Source organism: Lemur catta, chromosome 5 (assembly GCF_020740605.2).
Source record: "Lemur catta isolate mLemCat1 chromosome 5, mLemCat1.pri, whole genome shotgun sequence".
In the NCBI taxonomy this organism is placed as follows: domain Eukaryota; kingdom Metazoa; phylum Chordata; class Mammalia; order Primates; family Lemuridae; genus Lemur; species Lemur catta.
This window is the reverse complement of record NC_059132.1, coordinates 45,969,874-45,983,455: the sequence shown is the minus strand read 5'-3', so window position 1 is coordinate 45,983,455 and position 13,582 is coordinate 45,969,874. Positions and strand designations below refer to the sequence as shown.

Sequence of the window (13,582 nt, the reverse complement as noted above, 5' to 3'; positions counted from 1 at the left end):
TCTCCATGAGAGTTTGAAGTTAGAGGAAAGCAGCAAATCACATCAGAGCAGCTAATGCCGCAATTGGGTTGGCTCAAGCCCACTTCACTGAGCCTATTTGCAAATGTCTTACAGCTCAGCTTGTTCTGCCACAACAGCTGTGTGAACTCTTCTAGCACTTACTTATTACAACACACTTCCAGGGACGTATGTGCCGGTAAGGTTTATTTACATAATGTTCTGTCATGTCAGCCACATTTAAGTTCTGGAAGTTGGTATTTACACACAGAATCCAGTATATTCCTGGAAGACTTACTTTTTTCCCCTTTGGATACAATTAATCTGAAAGTTGGGGAGCTTAACGAATACCTTGCCTCACTTTGGGGTCTCATCTGGGATTTTAGAGTAAACTGTATCCAGAGGCTGCCAGTGGCAATTCATGAGGGAGTCGTAGAGTTCTTCACTTTTTGCCATAAACTCTTGGTTTGATTCCTCAATATTCAAATGAAGATTTGGATCTGCAAAAAGCCAATAATTGATATGAAAAAAAAGAGAATTTTATAGGACACATACCAAAATGGCTTAAAATTAGAACATTTTAAAAAAGCATTAGCAGGGAGTATCGCAGATGTTAAAGGTTAAAATTCTGAAGTTGTGTGCTCCCTTTCAGCAGACTTGAAAGTAGAAATTTAAGCTATAACAGTAGTATTATCAGACTCAATGAGCATCTAGCTGGCAGAGGAGACAAGAGATAATCAGTTAATCCTAATCACCACCATAAAGACCCACGTCCTAACACTAGCACATTGGAGGTTATGGTTTCAACATACGAATTTGGGTGGGGGAACACATTCAGTCTAACATAATGGGATTTTTAAAATATATCTTTCAAAGACTTCACTATTAGTGCATAGGAACAACTGAGTTTTGCATGTTAATTTTGCATCCTGCAACTTTACTAAATTTGTTTATTAGATCTAACAGTGTTTGATGGAGTCTGTAGGGCTTTCTATGCAGGCATACCTCAGAGATATTGCAGGTTCAGTTCCTAACCACTGCAATAAAGCGAATATTGTAATAAAATGAGTTACACAAATTTTTTGGTTTCCCAGTGCCTATAGATGTTTACACTATACTGTAGTCTATTAAGTGTGCAGTAGATTATTAAGGTACTTTTTAAGGGTACATACCTTAAAAATACTTTATTGCTAAAGAATGTTAACCTTACAAGTAAGTGCGTGCTGTTAGAAAAATGGCACCGAAAGACTTGCTTGACACAGGGTTGCCACAAACCTTCAATCTGGGAAAGACACTATCTGTGAAGCACAATAAAACAAGGTATGCCTGTATATAAGATCATGTCATCTGCAAATAGGGATAATCTGATTTCTTTCTCTTGCCTAACTGCTCTGGCTAGGATTTCCAGTACTATGTTGAACAGAAGTGGTGAAAGTGGGCTTCTTGTCTTCTTCCAGATCATAGAAGAAAAGCTTTCAACTTTTCCCTGCTCAGTATATTAGCTGTAGGTTTGTCACATATGGCCTTTGTGTCAAGGTACATTCCTTTTATACCTAACTTTTTGAGAGTTTTTATCACAAAGTGATATTGAATTTTGTCAAATGCTTTCTCTGCCTCTATTGAAATGGTCACTTTTTTTGTCCTTTATTCTGTTAATGTGATATATCATATTTATTGATTTGCATATGTTAAGCCATCCTTGCATCCCTGCGATGAATCCCACTTGATCATGGTGGATGATTCTTTTTTTTTTTTTTATTGAGACAGAGTCTCACTCTGTTGCCCAGGCTAGAGTGCCATGACATCAGCCTAGCTCACGACAACCTCAAACTCCCGGGCTCAAGTGATCCTCCTGCCTCAGCCTCCCAAGTAGCCAGGACTATAGGCACGTGCCATCATGCCCAGCTAATTTTTCTATTTTTTTGTAGAGATGGGGTCTCATCCTTGCTCAGGCTGGTCTCAAACTCCAGACCTCAAGCAATCCTCCCTCCTTGGCGTCCCAGAGTGCCAGGATTATAGGCGTGAGCACTGTGCCTAGGCTGGATGATCTTTTTAATGTGCTACTGAATTCACTTTGCCAGTTATTTTGAGGACTTTTGTATCTATCAGGGATGTTCATCAGGGATATTGAGTACAGTTTTTTGTTGTGTCCTTGTCTGGTTTTGTAGAATGAGTTTGGGAGTATTCCTTCCTCTTTAATGTTTTTGAATAGTTTGAGAAGAGCTGGCATTAGTGCTTCTTTCAAGGTTGGTAGAACTCAGCAGTGAAGTCATCACGTATGTCCTGGGCTTTTCTTTGATGGAAGACTTTTACTACTGATTCAGTTTCCTTACTCGATTTCCTTATTTGTCTGTTCAAATTTTCTATTTCTTCATAATTCAATCTTGGTAGGTGGTAGGTTTGTATGTATACAGGAATTTATCCGTTTCTTCTATGTTATCCAATTTGTGGTATATAATTGTTTGTAAGTCTCTTATGATCTTTTGTAATTTCTGTGGTATCAGTTATAATGTTTTCTTTTTCATATGATTTTCAGTTTCTCTCTTTTTCTTAGCCTAGCCAAATGTTTGCCAATTTTATTTTTTCAGAAAACCAACTCTGTTTTGTTGATCTTTTGTATTGTTTTTCCAGTCTATTTAGTTCTTCTCTGATCTTTATTTCCTTCCTCCTATAATAATTTTGAGTTGAGTTTGTTCCTGTTCTTCTAGTTCCTTGAGGTGCAATTGTGTTGCATTTCTAACTGGCCAGTACTATCCCAGATCTATGATTAGCCAATGCTTGAGTGGTTATTATGTGCCAGAAGCTGTTAGAACACTTAAAAGCATTTTAGATCTATCATGCTCACCTTTCCTACAAGATAGGAATTAATGTTTTCACTTTACAGGAAGTGAAGTAGCCACATTAGAGGTTAATTTGTCTGGAATGACAGAAGAGTTAGTAAGTGGGATTCAAACCCTGGTGGTCTGGGATCCAGAAGGCACACTCTTATTGTATGTTTTCCTCTATAATTTTTAGAGATTATCTGCATAACTAATGAAGGCAGGAAGAGTAGACTCACACTTTAACCCCACAGAAATCTGAGACTGAACATAAGGACCCGTTAGTCATATCTAAATCAAAGTAAGAAAACTAGAACTGCTCAAAGCATTTAAAGATTTCTTTTAAACAATTTTATTTAATTTAAAGATTGAGCACCCACTAACATGCAAACTTTGCATTAATTACCGGAGCCACAAAACTGGTAACAGCATGCTCTCTTCTTTGATAAAGTCACACAGGCAGCAAGTAGGTTCGTCTGGTGGAGGTTAGGGGAGGAGAAGACTAGATGCACATGTGATCAGACGGACACGTGATAAGAAACAGACAACGGTGTTCTCTGCATCTCTCCTCTATTTTTCTTTCCCATTACTTAAAAGCAGCAAAACACTTTTTTTCCCCCTTCCTCACACAAGACACATTTAAAAGCAGTGTTCTTCTCTGGGGAGACAAATTTTGTCCTTTCCAAAACAGATTAACAGCTAATGGAAGCAGAGCACACTGTATGGGGGAAGGACATGCTTGTAGCCCTGGCCTGGGTGAGGCAAACGCATTACATGTAACCAAAATGTTTGTACCCCCATAATATCCTGAATTAAAAAAAAAAGAACTAGGGAAGCACTGCCATCCTGACACTACAGGGCAGGCCTCTCAGGCCCCCCAGGAACCAAAAACCCTGAGGGCAGCTAGGACACCAAAGCTACAGCAGTCACCTCCTGCTCTTCCTCCTTAAAAAAACATAAGTAAAGCATAATTAACCTCAAAGTCTAAACTTACAGAGGAAATGATCTTAAGTACTTACTGTCTTCTTACTGTTTGGAATGTCCCCATTTCCCGGCACTTCAGAAAGGCCGAGAGAGGTGGCTTAGCTGAAGTTGTTCCCATAGAAGCAATTTCCAAAAACAATTTACATTACTGAAAAGAATGGCTTGGGCAACCTACGTTGGAATTTTCTTGTAGGATCTCTCGGTTTCTAGCAAGTTGAGTGAACGAGAAACCTGGAAACAGGGTTATGTTTTGTTTTCAACCACTGAGGCACAAGGTTTACGTTTACCTTCTAGTGGGTCTTCATCTTGGTTTTCAGCCAGAGCTGTGGTTTCCTACAACAACAACAAAATCACTATCTTAAGAGAAAATTTTACTTAAGAGAAAAATCTTACATAAAGGTTTAATATCAATATACACTTTCTTAGGAAAAAACTCTAGCTCTCAAAAAAATTTAAAACAACAAAAAAAAATCTAAAATAATATCCCTTTAATTTATTTTGAATTTTGATTAAAAGAATCTTTAGATGATATAACACCACAGTTATGAAATGAGTGAACTGAGCCAACAGAAGGAAAGTCGCAAACGAGGAACGAGCCTGACACAGGCCTCTGGCCTCTCTGAAGCTTCCTGGAGCTAACTGGTGTCCTAGGGCCCGAGCTAGGACCAGACACCAGGACTCTGGCATCTGGACTCCTCATTTCCTGCACTAGATGCCTACCGCTCTACCTGGAGTTCTGCCCGTCCTTCCAGAAGACAATCTGCAGTCTCCATGAACACATTTTCCTCATGGCCTTCTAATCACGTCCACAACCCCATGGCTTAGCTAAGGACTAGGACATGAGGTGCCCAAGGAAATGCAGAGGCTACAGAAAAGCAAACCAATCAATTGCATTCTTACATAATGAGAGATGCAAATTCCAGAAGCACTCCCCAAATGAATTTTAGTTGGTTAACCCAGACTCTGTCGGCTCTACTGGGGAAACATACATTTCATGACTCCTTTCCATATATACCTGTTGGGAACCTGCCTTAAGTATGTACAGCTGTTCCAAGGAGCCACCCTATCTAGGAAGCTCCTGGTACCAATGAACTTAATGAAGCCTCTCTTGCTAATAACAATGAGATGATATTGAGAGCTAAAGATCCACTCTCTCTTCTTTTTAGTTTATCTGAAAGTAAGCCTCCCCTTCACTCTGAAATATGTCCTGGTGTGGAACATAAATTGTATAGTTACCATAAATGTAATCATACCTTTAAATTTAAATTTAATGACATTTTTTCTATTTACAAATGGCTAGGACAGTCAGAATCTGTGCTTAAGGAAGGCCTGTCCTATACGATGTTCAGATAACCTCACATTTCTTCCTTTTCTATGTGTGCTCTGGTAAACATATATCCTAAATGACCGGGGTAGGGGAAAGCAGAAACTACCTAGAAAGAGCATTCTTTCTGGTCTGAGAGCCACCTGGGCAGTAGATGCAGCTGGTTTGTCCTAAAAGAAAGGCACACATACAAAACATTTGTCTCTTCTCATGAGAGCATGGGAAAGTTGTGCTGATGGACCACAAAGACCTGAGCATCATTTTGAAGACATCTACTTCCTCTAATCTTAAGCAAGTCACAATGTCAAAATGTAAAAGAGGGGACTCTTGGGGGGTCTAACTCCTTAAGTTGGGGAAATAAAGAACAGGGACAAGAAGCATGGCACATTGAGGAAGCAAGAAATAAAGTGATGATATCTCAAAGAGGACACATTTTATTAGAGAAGACCAAAATGAGAAGGTATGAGCAAAAGAGACCCCCACCATGGAGCCCTACCATCTTTAATTTTACTGAGCAACTTCCAAACAGGGAACACCCACCAGCACAGCAGGCAGATGGCACATGTGGTTACCACAGCCACAAAAGAGAATATATTTATAATTAGTCAAAAAATTCATGCTATAGTCATAACTTGACCTGAGACTGAGATAAAAATCCCAGAAAGTGACAACAGAAATAAAGGAATGGAGGGAAGAGGTGGCTGGGCAAGAAAACAGGGTGTTAATGTCTTAATTTTCTCATAAGTGATAGGAAATCAAGACACACTTTCATTTCTGAAGTTGATAATATACTCATACCTATACTTCTCTATTTAAAGACAAAAGGTAACCAACCACCACAAGGCAAATAGACCACCTCCCAAAAAAGAGCAAAAAAAGGAAAGGGTGAAAGGAAGAAGTGTGCTAAAACCTTAGGCAATATATTAATAGCAAAAGGTTTTTAAGAACTGGTACAATAGCAAACATCTGGTAAAAGGGAAAAACCCAAATTGGCTAAAAGAAAAAAAAAAGAGAAGACATCTAACAAGGTATTTTATGCAAGAGGCACCCCTAAAACAGACTTAAAAAAATTGAAAATGAAAGTTTGGGCAATAAAATATTAAGCAATTGTAAGTTATAAAGACCAACCCAGGTGCAGTGGCTCACACCTGTAATCCCAGCACTTTGGGAGGCAAAGGTGGGAGGATCACTTGAGGTCAGGAGTTTGAGACCAGCGTGGGCAACATAGCAAGACCCCATCTCTAAAAAAATAAAAAGATTAGCCAGGCATGGCCGTGCATGCCTATAGTACCAGCTACTCCAGAGGCTGAGGCTGGAGGATCGCTTGAGCCAGGAGTTTCAGGCTACAGTGAGCTATGATTGCACCACTGTACTCCAGTCTGGGTGACAGAGTAAGAAGACCCAGTCTCAGTCAATCAATAAATCAATAAATCAATAAAAATTAAAAAAGGTAAAGACCAAGGATCTAGCTATTAAATTCAACTTTGGTTTTAAGGCAAAGGCCATTACACCCCTCAGGGAGGGGTTTCCATAGTGTAGTGGTTATCACATTCACCTCACATTACACAAAGTGTCACTATGCATATTAGGACACAAAGCGTTGGGGGAGGGGGTGTCCGTAACATTTTGATTGCAAAGTGCCCATTTCCCTAATACGTGAATATCTTATTCAGTCAAGCAAAATGGACACAATCCAACAGAAAAAAACAAGTAGACAAACGACAAAGTCACAAAACACAAATACCAATAAACATTTTAAAAGCTATTTGCCCTCAATAATAGACAAATGTCTCCTGTACCTATCAGATTGGCTAATCATACACAGAAGAATGTAGAGCAGCAGACACATCCGCCACAGTAATGAAAAGTGTAAACTCATGCAAGCTCTTTTTAATTTGCTACTTAAAATATTTAATGTTATATCCTTTAACCTGCCCTTCCACATCCAGACATTTATTCTTAAAAAAAGAAAAAATTCAGATAAATGCTTGAAGTCTGTTAAAGCAGTGAAAACATTTAAAATGTCAGATAAATGATGTGCTAAAAATCACAGCACATCTAAACAGGCAATTTTTAAAGAAAGCTCTCCTTTTACAACAGAAGCAAGCAAAGAGCAAACCAGTATGTACTATATAGTCCATTCTCACCTAAAGCATCCTCCACCCCCTAAACAGAAACAAAGCCCAACCACATTGATTTTTGTAGCAAGAGTACAAGGCAAAGATCAAGAAGACACAGATCCACTCCAACAGGGCTTCCTTCTGAGTGGGGAGGGAAAAGGAAAGAGGTGGGCTATGGGGGAGGTTTTCCTTTACTCCAATACATCTTTGTGTGGTTTTAGAAATATGTCCCTTTAGTAATCAAAGTATTTTTTTTTTTTTTTGAGACAGAGTCTCACTTTGTTGCCCGGGCTAGAGTGCTGTTGTGCTGTCAGCCTAGCTCACAGCAACCTCAAACTCCTGGGCTCAAGCAATCCTTCTGCCTCAGCCTCCTGAGTAGCTGGGACTACAGGCATGCGCCACCATGCCTGGCTAATTTTTTCTATATAATTTTTAGTTGTCCAGCTAATTTCTTTTGTATTTTTTTTTTTTTTTTGTAGAGACGGGGGTCTCGCTCTTGCTCAGGCCGGTCTCGAACTCCTGAGCTCAAACGATCCACCTGCCTCGGCCTCCCAGAGTGCTAGGATTACAGGCGTGAGCCACCACGCCCGGCTCCTTTAGTAATCAAAATATTAAGATATCTTTTTTATATGTAATAAAGGGCTAAAATCAAAATCTACAAAGAACTCAAGAAAATCAGCAAGAAAACATCAAACAACTCCATTAAAAAGTGGGAAAAAGACATGAACAGAAGCTTTTCAAAAGAAGATAGACTAATGGCCAATAAACATATGAAAAATGCTCATTTCTAATCATCAGGGAAATGCAAATCAAAACCACAATGAGATATCACCTAACTCCAGTCAGAATGGCTTTTATCAAAAGTCCCAAAACAACAGATGCTGGAGTGGATGTGGAGAGAAAGGAACACTCTTACACTGCTGGTGGGACTGGAAATTAGTTCAACCTCTATGGAAAGTAGTATGGAGATACCTCAAAGAACTAAAATTAGAACTACCATTTGATCTAGCAATCCCACTACTGGGTATTTACCCAAAGGAAAAAAAAAGGCATTTTCTAAAAAAGACACTTGCACACGAATGTTTATAGCAGCACAATTCACAATTGCAAAGATGTGGAAATAGCCCAAGTGCCCATCAATACATGAGTGGATTAATAAAATATGGTATATGTATATCATGGAGTACTACTCAGCCATAAAATAATGGTGAACTAATATCTTTTGTAACAACCTGGATGGAACCGAGACCATCCTCCCAAGTGAAGTATCACAAAAATGGAAAAACAAACACCACATGTACTACATGTACTCATTATTAAATTGAAACTAAATGATCAACACTCATGTGTATATATGGAAGTAAAATTCAACAGAAATCAAAGGAGGTGGGAAGGGGGAGAAGAGGATGGGTAAATTCACACCTAATGGATACAATGCACACTATCTGGGTGACGGACACACTTATAACTTTGACTCAAACCGTACAAAAGTAATTCATGTAACCAAAACATCTGTATCCCTATAATATTCTGAAATAAAATTTTAAAAAACCAAAAAAGATACCTTTTAAAAAATGTGTTCATGTCCACTGCTGTATCAGTTGAAACCAAAAACTACCTCCTGTCCTAGATTAAGTGTTAAAGTCTACTGAATGATAATAATCTAAAATTTAGTAGCAAGAATTTAGGCAAAGACTTCATCAGCCTTTTGTTTCTGGAAGAGAACGAGGACTTAAATCATTTGCAAGTCAAAATTTCTTAGGTTATGCATAATGTCCAAACTCATCAAACTGTACACATTAAATATGTGCAGGGTTTTCTTTTTTGTACTTATACCTCAATAAAGCTGTAAATTTTTTTTTTCTTTTCTTAAGTCATCAGCTTTATGCTCTGGTATTAAAACAGAGAGCAAAGGCCATGGCTGTGGGGATTTGGATGACAGGACATGAATGTGTAAAGATAGGAAAGTAATGTTTACATTTTGGGGCACATGAATGACACAAGATCCATTTCAGCGAGGGATACCTCAGGCATAACCAAAGTTCCAGCTGGGTGTTCAGGGGTCTCACGTGCTGAAACTCCATTTCCATCCACCGCACAGGTGTAGCTGTAGCCAGAAAGAGGATAAGAGCTGTGATGCTGCTTGTACCAGTTGCCATAGTGGTAACCCTGGCTGGGCTGGAACTCCGGCTTCACCCTAATAGCAGGGGGAGACCACAGGAATGACAACCAGCATCAACCAACACAAAATCATCCACAAGCCCCCAGACTTTTCTTCATTCCAGGAAGTTTCCAGAAAGGATAATTTCTGCTTTAACTCTCTAAAAACGTCTATGTTCAAAGTTTGTAAGTTGGCAAAAATTATATAATAGAACACTAACAGCTTTCTTTTTCATTCAAAGTAGGAAAAAAAAACCACTCACCTTTGCCAGTGGCAACAATAGTAATTTTGTTGAGTTATGCCAAAACCTGGAAAACTTTCCCGTTGGGCCATTTATCCAGAAACTTTCCAAAAGGAGATCCTAGAATTCAGTTTTTATTCCTGCGGCAAAATTCCAGCTGGTGGACTAAGACCTCTTAACCCTGACAAATACCTCTCCCAACTACCTCTGAGATAGAGTAATTACATTGAGTAGCAATTCCTGCTAGGCAATTAATTGCTTCACTTTTCTGGCAATGAGGGGAAGGTGTGGGTGGGGGCAGGGTTGTACTGGGGTCACCTGGGGGAACTTCTGCAACCTGTTTCTCTGGCTTCCAGCTGCCAGCTCCTCCCCAACTGTCAAGCCTGGGCAAGCCAGCAGAACTTAGCGGGGGCTGGCTGGGGGTGGGGGGCGTCAGAAGGGCGGGGTGTGTTGCTCAACTATAAAGGACACAGTCTCCACCATACCTCTTACCATAATAGGTATGAGAGTCACTTTAATAACTAAAACCTTAAGACAAATACCACAATTTGATGTTTCCCTCCTCAGTTATAACTATTGGAACCAGCATGTAGAAGCTTCTTTTTTTGAAAAGCCTCTGCAGGTTGAAATCATTACCCCAACTAGCTGCAAAATTAAGAGGCAGGGAAGAAGTGTGATACCTCACTCACAACCTTAACATGGGTATAGGGCAAAAGTTAAAAAGAATACTTTTGTGGTTCACTATTTTTTAAAAGCATTAGAAAGTGGTAGCTTCCCAAACTTTCATGTGCATACAAATTATCTGGATATGTTTACAATGTAGTTTCTGGTCAGGTGTGATGGCTCACACCTGCAATCCCAGTGTTTTGGGAGGCAGAGGCAGGAGGATGGCTTGAAGCCAGAAGTTCAAGACCAGCCTGAGCAACAAAGCAAGACCCCTGTCTCTTAAAGAAAAAAAAATTAGCTGGGACTACACACACTTGTAGTCCCAACTTGGGAGGCTGAGGCAGGAGGACTGCTTGACCTGGGAGTTTGGAGCTGCAGTGAGCTATATGATCAGGCCACTGTACTCCAGCCTGGGCGACAGAGCAAGACCCTGTCTCTAAATAAATGAAATGTAGGTTCTAATTCAACCTATGTTGGAGTGGAAGCCAATGTATCACGTTGAAACCACCCACAAAGATGGCAGAAGCTGGGGACAGAAGGCTGTGAGCAAGGATCCAGGATGAAGATTGACACTGAGGGACCTTCAGATGACAGTGATGAGGAAGGGTTCACAAACATTGTTTTGCTCTCTAAAAGCCCCAAACACAGACCTTTTATATTTCACCTGTATGACTCCCATGAGACAGGTGAAGGAAATTTACATTAGGGCAGTGTCCAGAGGAAGTAGACCACTATCTGCACTCCCCTTAGCTCTGGGAAATACAAGGGTGACCAATCACATGCAACACCTGTAATCCTAGAATTTAACAGTGTTGCTACCTGTCACATTGAGAAAGGAGGGGAATTTAGCAGGAATATTAGACTTTCATGGTATTTCTGACAGGGCTGATTTTTGTCTGTTGTATCCTGCTTTTAGCCCAGGAGATCCACTTTACCACCACCACTGCCCAAACAGAAAAACGGGCTGTTTTTACTTTAGCAAACCAAATAAAGCCAAGCACTCAATATTTGTTGAATGAATGAATAAAGCAGCACATGGCTCAAGTGCAAAAAGCTTTTCAATGAATAATTTAAAAGCAAAACTTAAAAAAAAATCTTGTGTTGATTACTGAATTCTCAATAGTTGGTTGTTACTCAGCAACTGCAGATTTCACAAGAATGAGATTAAATGGCTTTTTACATTCTATGTTTGGAAAGAGAACAGAACTTACAGGAAGTATGCTCAGTTCTAATCCAGTTGAACAGGTATGTAATTCTGTATTGCATGTTTTTCTTCAGACAATGAAAACCTGTAACCTGAGCAAATTCTGAAACTACTGCCATGGCCATGAATAAAATGAAATGCCGTTTCTTTTTTCTCTGTTAAAAATAATGTTCAAGGCTAAGGAAACACACACACACAAAATAGCAGCAGTACCGGCTCTACTGTCACTTAGCTGTGTGGTCTTGAAAAGCCACTTTTCTGGACATATTTCAGCATTTATAAAGACTGAATTAGTGCATTTTAACCTTAATGATGCACTAATGTTTTTGAAAATGTAATAACATCAATGCTCTCCTCCAAAAACTTACATCCACAATTTTGGAAGTAACTTCAGGAGATTCAAAATCCCTGAAACTTATCCATGAACCCCAAGATTAATAACACCTGGACTAGATGCTAAGTCCTCTGAGCTCTATGATTGGTTCCACTAATTTCTAACAATTAAAAAAGTAGGTATGTTTATGGTGTTTACATTAAGGTTTTCATCCTAGAACCAACCATATTCTAACATTCTTGTTTGGATCAAATGACTTTTTCAGGCCACTTGGTTCCTCTCTAAAAGGTGACAAATAAGTAGGCAAAAGTGTGACAGTCTGGTAATAGATGCTCAATATAGTAATTACCCTGTTTTAGTGGCACATTAAAATTAATTTCAAAAAATATTGAGAATACTTCTGAAACAGCAGTTGAGAGATTTCCCTTGAGTAATGAGGCAGGGTACCAGGGACATTCCAGAAGCAACAGACTGTATAAAGCAAGTGATTTTGAAAGTTTTATTCAAAGGCTTTTCCTTTTTTGCTCGAGAGACTATTACTCTTCCATTAAAACGAACAGATGTCATGTAGTAAAATGCAAAAAATCATATTTTTAAAAATGAGACTTTAAAGAAACGTCCTGCTTATTCTTTGTCCCATGCCCAGGGGACACTCACTTCACACTCCTGACCTTACTAGTTGTCTGGCAGAAATGGTTGAGAAATAGTAAAATAACTTGTGACTTTTATCGTAGGAAAATAAATGAACGCAAGAATTTCCCCCCAGACTGCGAATTAGTTTGACCACAGCATTTTAGTATCTGAGGAGCACATGTGGAGTTGCCAAAGTCAGAAGACAAGCCTCCCTTGCTGCAACAACCAAAGCATCTCTCTGCAAGACCCAAACCAGCATCAATTAAAATACGTAGAATTTTACTGACAATTCAAAACACCAGAGAACAAAAGTTCTTGGAAACAAAAGGGTCCGACTCTAAGCGCTGAAAGATAGTGTTACAGCTCAAATGGGAGTTGAAGATTCGACGCGGACGTACGCATCTAACTCCTACTTGTCAAATCCTCCTGCTAATGGTGTTTATGAGAACTATACGATCAAGATTTACTCTATTGGGAGTCTGTGAGAAAGCTGTGGTTTCTAACACAACCCTGAATCTCTGTGCCTTATGAAAATCTCAAATGTAAAAGGCTACTTTCATTTTCCTTAAGGTTTAACTTTGCACCCAAACGTGGGACAAACGGTGGAAATGGTAATAACGTGAGCTTTCCTCCTAGAACGCTCACCAAACACGTCTGTGCCTTTCTACCTCCAGTCCGTCTATCTTTATACGCCTCAGGTCAGGGTCCTCCTCCCTCCCCAGGAGGTGCCACACCGTGGGCCGATCTGGCTCCACAGTCAGACAAGCGAACCAAGCTGGAAGGGAAGGCATGCAGGCAGAGACGGTGTGGCCGAGCAGGTGGGAACGCGGGAAGCGATTTCCAGGGCCCGGACTTCGGTCTCCCACACTCAGGCCTGTCGCAGCAGCCCGGACGATGATGCCGCCCTCGCCAGTAATCGCGAAAACGAAATCCCACCCCTCCTTGCCCCGTCACAACACAAAGTCACGTTCCGAAGCTCTCTGCCCAATAAGGAAACCTAAGTCCCAGCGCCGCGTCGCAGCCCAGAACAAGGCCCTCTCCGCACCGCCGAGCCCACCGCCGCCGCCCCACGCTCCTGCCACCGGAACTGGCTCCGCCC

The 13,582-nt window shown here is 40.2% G+C and overlaps 1 protein-coding gene across 4 annotated transcripts; it reads right to left on the bottom strand.

The window, feature by feature from the left end:
* Positions 1-322: 322 nt before the first annotated feature.
* Positions 323-13,575, bottom strand: C5H6orf52 (chromosome 5 C6orf52 homolog). Of its 4 annotated transcripts, XM_045551696.1 has the most exons (5): positions 13,129-13,575; positions 9,270-9,441; positions 4,088-4,133; positions 3,223-3,292; positions 323-497 (listed from the first exon to the last, which is right to left on the bottom strand). In XM_045551696.1, exons 1-5 carry the CDS (start codon positions 13,272-13,274, stop codon positions 473-475), a joined length of 459 nt encoding a protein of 152 aa, XP_045407652.1. In that variant the 5' UTR covers positions 13,275-13,575; the 3' UTR covers positions 323-472. The 4 variants fall into 4 exon arrangements, 3 of the variants coding, with proteins under 3 accessions (XP_045407652.1, XP_045407651.1, XP_045407653.1); XM_045551695.1 differs by lacking the exon at positions 3,223-3,292; XM_045551697.1 differs by lacking the exons at positions 3,223-3,292; positions 13,129-13,575 and adding an exon at positions 9,668-10,233.
* Positions 13,576-13,582: the final 7 nt, after the last annotated feature.